Raw genomic sequence first — 6,454 nt, 5'->3', positions numbered from 1 at the left:
GAAAGGAGCTGATCTGAATAACAGGCTCCATACAGCTACAGGAGTGAGGGCTCAAACACCGTGCCAGATGTAGATAGCTGTGCAGGAGGTGTCAGAGCTAGAGTAGGGAAAGAGTGACATGGGAACTGGCCACCAGGTAGTCACAAATGATGCAAATAGACACAGGACAGCAGGTCCCCCTTTTGTTCCAGGGCCTAAAGTGCACATGGATTGGCTGGTAAGCTTGTATAGCTCCATCAAGACTGCAGAAGCTGAAGGCAGACATAACTAGAGCCTAATTTGGGACTGAGATTATATGTCAGGCCCAGGCTTATAGGTAGAGGCAGATACAGGGGAGTCGGCAGCGATGGGAAATAAAGACATATTTCAGGTCCAGGAACATGAGCTGTCTTGCCAAGAGGTCTGGGAGCCTGACACTGAGCACCCACACTCTCCTGTGCATGCGAGAGTCACACAGTTAGTTATGGTCACTGTGCAGTCCAGGAGTGTCTTCACCAGTCACAACATGGAGGTCAAAATGTACACAGAGACCCACATAGAGGCTCACTCCCTGGCTCCTGGGAAGAAGCCCTGACTCTTGGGAAAGTCTAGCCTTGATTCGGGTCGGTGAGCTTGCCCATAAAGTAGGTATCCTGAAAGTCTGTGCTAGTGATAAGGAACATAAATGGCCTGTCTATAGTCATAGATGTAGCCTTCAATTTCGGAGAGAGGAAGGTGTCTTCGTGTTCCGTGCTGGCCCTTCCATTTGCACTTGTCTCATCCACTTCCAGTACAGTGTTGTGGTGCACCTGAGGGGAGAAACACATCACTCACTGGAGACCAGGGAGGACAGCAAAAAAGCCTGGAGCACACAGGGCCTGCTGGCCTCATGTGCTGGTGAATTTCTTTCTTCCTATCATGAACTATAACCCTGAGTTTTCCATGCCTATGTTCAGGGTCTGAGATGAGGCATGTGTTGGGTCTGCTCAGTGTCTGAATCTGTGTTGCCCTCAAACCCAGTACACACTGGAGGACGGGAGTAGGCAATGGCAGGCAGTTCCACACAGGAATCCTCCTGATATCCTCGCAGGGCACATCCAGTGTGCTAGCAGCCTGTGCAGCCTCCATGGGATGTACAACAGCAACGCACGGAGCATGGCTTCACATTGCTAGACTGCCATGTCCTGCTGATTCATATCTGAGCCCAGGGCTCTGAGTGGGCAATGGGCAAACATCAGGCACTCCCAGGCTGTGTACCTGGGAATGTACTATGATGCGTTTCAGGGCCACAGATCTCTTCATATTCCCTTTAGTGCTACTATTCTATGTGATGGTCAAGACGTGCTGGCCCAGCTCTGTAGTTGAGAAGCTGAGGCTGCACAAGCTTTGTCCCTGCAGTGGATTGTGGGTGTCCCTGCAGTGCAGCAGAGGTTGGTACCCATGGTGGTCTAGATCCAATCACAGACCTCATCCCCAATCATGGCCTTCTGGGTGAGGTTCACTCCAGGTTGGAGAGGAGGGGCTGGCTGCATGCTGTCAGCAGGAGGATCTGGGCTATAATCTATCGCTCTCAGGCATGAGGAATCTCAGAAAGAATTTCCCACCACATTTACCTTTCCCCATGTGCCCACGTGGCCTTCACCATCCACACTCAGGTACCCAAGGTTAACCAACCTTTGGCTTACCTCAGAGAGGCTCAGGTTCTTGGCTCCCGTGATCCTAGAGAGATCAGCCTGTGGGGAGAAGACTTCCCTGATGCCCAGCTCAGGAAGGATGTTCTCCAGTCTGTAGTCTTTGGAGATGGAGAACTTGGGCAGGTGGAGCTCATCGAATCTCCTGAGAATAAAAAAGAGAAACAAATCACTGGAATCAGGACCCTCCACTTCCCAACTTATGTCTGAGTGGCACCCTTCAACACACAGCCCTCTCACAGCCCCCTTTCCATCCATATTTAAAACACGTGATTTTCCTCTTCCTAATCTATTGATTATCATGATCCTGTTGTGCTCACCCTCAGACATCACTTAATGATTCTTCTATTTGAAATTGCACAGTGGATCATACTCCAGCTTTTCTTATCCTGGACACTCCCCCCTTTTATCCTCACCCTCCTCATCTCCTCACTTTTTATATAATGATTTGGTGTATTACCCCACTCTATCCTCTTTCTTCCTCAGTTTACAAACAAGCTCATAAGGATAAGTTTTGTGCTTCAGTCTCTGATACATTCTGAAGATCTAAGTAGAGATTCCCACATAGTAGGTCCTCAAGTCACCATTTTAGGAATGGTAACTGAATGACTGACAAGGGCTGAGACAGCCACACAGCAGAGCTGACTCTCAGCATTGATAACTCAACACGCTTCCCTCTGCCTTCCAGAGATACATTCAAGATTCCTTGTCATTTCAGGCCTGTTCGAGACAGAGGCAACCTCAGCTCCTCTTTTGAGCTAATCTCATGTTGTGAAAAACAAAAATAACAGTACATTCAAGCATCAAAAAAAAAAAAATCCAAGACAGGAGAGGGACATTTGACCCACTTCCTTCTGTCCCCTGCTGACTCTCCACTGGGTACTCATGAAATTCAGAACTACAGAAACAATGGCCCTCAGGCCCACAGCAGGGGAAGAAGCCAGGCCAGCTCTGGGTCCTGCTGACACACACCTGGTCTTCAGAGATCTCCTCCATTTCTTCAGGGTCTCTGGCTGCAAGCTGGCTTCCACCTGCTGCATCTTGCCCTGGTCAGGGAGGATGAACATAGCCTTGGCATTGCCTGTGTACTTCAGCTCCACCACAGAGCAGGACAGCTTCTCATCCCTGAAGTAGGGTGTGGACAAGCTCTTAAGTGTCATCATGAGCATCTTCACAGACCTCCTTTTATCCAATTGGAATTCAGAAATGATTGTGTCAAGAGGGTCAAAGGGCCACTTCCATTTGCCTGAAAATGAAGTAAACTGTCAGGTTATAGCAGTACTAGAAGGACTGAACCCACCCCTTTTATGCTTAGCTTCTGAGATATAACAGCAATCAATCAATGTCAGTCACCCAGAGTGTCTCTTACAGTAGCATATGCTAAATTGGATCTAAACCTTGGTAGTTTGTCAAATTGTTAGAGATGAGAAATGTATCCTGGCTTGGTTTGAAAAGGTGAAATAAGAACCACAGCCTGGCTACTTGAGCTCCTGACACAATCAGGGATCTGCGGGTTGTAAAAGTGTAAAAGTGGAGCCTGACAAAAGTTGGGAACCCCTTAATCTTAGGGAAACCATCTTTAGAAGGCAAAGGCTTATGGAACAGGTTTTAGGGGAAACAAGACAAGAAAAACTGAGTTCTCTGACACAATGATCAGTCATAATGTTATAGATTGTTGGCTAAGATGTGGGAAATGAGTCCTTATCTGTTTCATGGACTATTACCATTTCATCCTAGATTCCTAGTTTATGTCCCTACTACCAACGCACACTATGGGAAATAAATAGTCGCAAACCAATGTCCTGGGCTCAGTATCCAGCATCCTAAAAGTGCATCCTAACTCATAGTTAGGCAGCTCTGGACCTTGGGTCCTGGGGTGATTTGAAGGAGCTATGCCCAGCAATCTAGTCTTTCAGGCCGTCACACTGCTTCCACCATTCCCAGCCCTAAGCGGCACTAGGTTTATCAGGTACTCTTCCTGTGTCCTACTGCCCTCATTTCTGTACATAAATACCTGCAATTTTTGCCTACAGCATCAGAACCTGCCCTCCCTTTGTCCTGAGATATCTTTTATACAGCTCCAGAGTCACCCCAAGACTTGTTACATCATGGCATCTGTTACGAATCCATTTCTTGGCTATGCCTTGCTCCCTGGTCTCTACAAGGCAGGGTGTGTGAGTGCCAGACCTGTGGATTTTCCCCCAACACCCTTACCCATAACATCTTCAGCTTTGTCTCCAACTATCCTTCACCAAACACTCATCAAATTCTCTGACTCAGGAATGTATCTTGGGAATGCTGGCTTTTCTGGCAGTGTGCCTAATAATTTTACAAAAGCAAAAGCCCACAAGGCAGCCAGACACTAAACACAGAGCACTGCCTGGCTGACACCTCTCTCTCACTAATGGCTTTTCCCCAGTCCCTGATTTTCCTTGCCCAGGACAAGCTCATTAGAGAAAAGGCTCAGCGTGGAATCCAGCATAGGAACTGCCATCAGAGCTCTTCACTTGCTCCGGGCCATGCTGTGTTTCCCCTTAAGATTAGTGTCCCAAGGCTCCTTAAGGACAAGCAGTGCCCACCCCACTTGAGGCATCCTTGTGATAGAAGCTCTCCACCAGTAGTGGATACTTCCTACAGAGGTGTATTACAAATGTCTGCAGTCTGTCTACTGTCGTGCTACATTGAATATGCCTGATCTCCTCTGGTCTACAGAGTTAAGCTGGGTTGAGCATGGTTAGTCCTTGGATGGGAGAAATACTAGAGGGATCCCATCACTGGAGCAGGTAACCATGGCCTCTGCCCAACAGATAGGACTGGGCATAGGAGCTATGACATTCATCTAGCCAGTAAGTGTGAGTCACAGCCCATATCAGCTCTCTTAGACCAAGAGCACTGGTTTTCTTTTGAGTATGTACCAAGAACCACAACTATTTTCCAGAAACAACCCAGAGGAGAAATAAAACTTGTGAGTAATAAGAGGTTGGGCATCCATGTCTCCAAGACTGTGATCACCTGCTTTCTAGAAGTCAGCCTGTCAACACAGGTACCCAACCAACATCCGTTCTCTGCACTCCCCAACCAATGCCCTTTCTCACCTTTAAAGTAGATGTAATTCACCAGCACCATGGATATCCTGTCATCCAGATCTGAGATCATTTCTTTGATCTTCCCCTGGGTCTGTTTCCTCACGTAGTCATTGATGAGCTTTTTGGTCTCTTGAGGCTTCTGGAAGTCAGCCAGGAAGGTTTCAGCCTGGTACAGAGCTCTTGCCTTCTCCTTGAACTCTGCCAGGATCTGCAGGTGCTTTTCAATAACCATGGCGCTGCCTGTGCTGATCTGCACCTGGTCCCCTGGCTGGCTGAGCTTGTGTTGGAGGTTCCCAAAGCCCTGGTGGATGTCTGTCTCAGGGGTATCTGTGTGACTGTGCTTTAGACTTTCTAGGATCTCTGTAAGGGTGTTGCCCTTTGCTCCCAGGGACAGGACACCCAATGCATCTAAGAGACCATATGGGGAGAAGAGGATATTTGCACTTTGATTCTTGCCAACCAGCTCCCTGTAGATTTTGAAAATGAAGTCTGTTTCATTGGGGTAAGATGTTAGACTGTCCACTAGTGTCCCATTGAGTTGCTCATCATGGAATAGAGTGCCCCTCCTCAGTGTAGCATCTGGGTAGCAGAGGAGAGCAGGCAAGATCCCAGCCATCAAGATCCCCACAGATACAAGGAGGGCCATCTTCTCTGTTCTCCTGTTTGACAGAAAAGATAGTTTGAGTCTGGATGAATAAGGTTGTGTCCTTATCTCCTAGGTCTCTCACCTGACCTGTTTTGTGCCCCTGCCCTGCTGCTCCCTTTCTTATTGGTAACAATCCATGGAAGGTGCTCTGGGCACTCAGGTGGCAGTGCCACATCATATATTACTATTAACACTGTAAGGAGCGCTGTTGCAGTAGCCAATTTTTCTATTTGTCTGTTTTCCTAATAGAGGACCAAGATTCAGAGATGTGAAGAGGCAATCCAGGGTCACAGAATGATGAAGAAAAACACCTGGAGATGGTCACAAGCCTTGTGTGATCTCAATGTCCCCTCTCCTTTCCTGGCTTGGCATAAGGCCTCATTAGAAGACAAGGAATCCTCATCCTTTGTTCTTGGGCCCCAACTCCCCTTCACCAACCTCTAGTCAGGACTCCGGGAAGGAACCTTAGTCCCATTTGGTCATCCACACTGCCCCCTAATTCCTGATGACGTGTCTAAGCACTCTCAGGGCCCTGGGCTAAGTCTAGAGCATGTTTCTGAGAGTGTGGAGGACAACTGTGTGGAACTAGAGATATCTGACTGAGTGCTGATGCACTGGCACCCCAGAGAACAGGTATTAGAAGGACCAATAGGAAGAGGTTCTTTCAACTGTGCCAGGATACCAGATGGCCTCAGGCTAGGAAGGTCACCTGATGGAAAGAAATTGAATGTGTCTGAGTCTCTGATATCTGGACCAGATTTCTTTTTGGCTGTCCGGGTTGTGGTGTGGTGCCAAGCTAATATCTAGACCTCTCGGCAGCCTGTTGAGTGACCCAGGTAACATAATTTTTCAAATGTGTCTGGCTCATCACTGGTGTGGGAGTGGATGTGGGGATGTCTGGATCCATCACCTCCACACACCCAAGTGGTGGTGACCAGAGTAGAAAACATGTAATGGAGGTAAACACAGCCTCCCAGATTTAGCATTTGTCAACTCTGCAAGGAAAGAAGACAGCAGAGAAATGAGAAGGTGAGGAAGAAGACCAGGAGGGA

At 48.0% G+C, this 6,454-nt stretch overlaps 1 protein-coding gene across 1 annotated transcript; it reads right to left on the bottom strand.

Moving 5' to 3' along the window:
- Positions 1-587: 587 nt before the first annotated feature.
- On the bottom strand, positions 588-5,406 carry LOC127193928 (serine protease inhibitor A3C-like). The gene is made up of 4 exons (XM_051151302.1): positions 4,532-5,406; positions 2,643-2,916; positions 1,665-1,815; positions 588-788 (listed from the first exon to the last, which is right to left on the bottom strand). Exons 1-4 carry the CDS (start codon positions 5,400-5,402, stop codon positions 588-590), a joined length of 1,497 nt encoding a protein of 498 aa, XP_051007259.1. The 5' UTR covers positions 5,403-5,406.
- Positions 5,407-6,454: the final 1,048 nt, after the last annotated feature.

The sequence above is a fragment of the Acomys russatus genome, chromosome 1 (assembly GCF_903995435.1).
Source record: "Acomys russatus chromosome 1, mAcoRus1.1, whole genome shotgun sequence".
Taxonomy (NCBI): Eukaryota; Metazoa; Chordata; class Mammalia; order Rodentia; family Muridae; genus Acomys; species Acomys russatus.
Note: the sequence above shows the minus strand (reverse complement) of the source record. Positions and strands in the feature narration are given on the sequence as shown.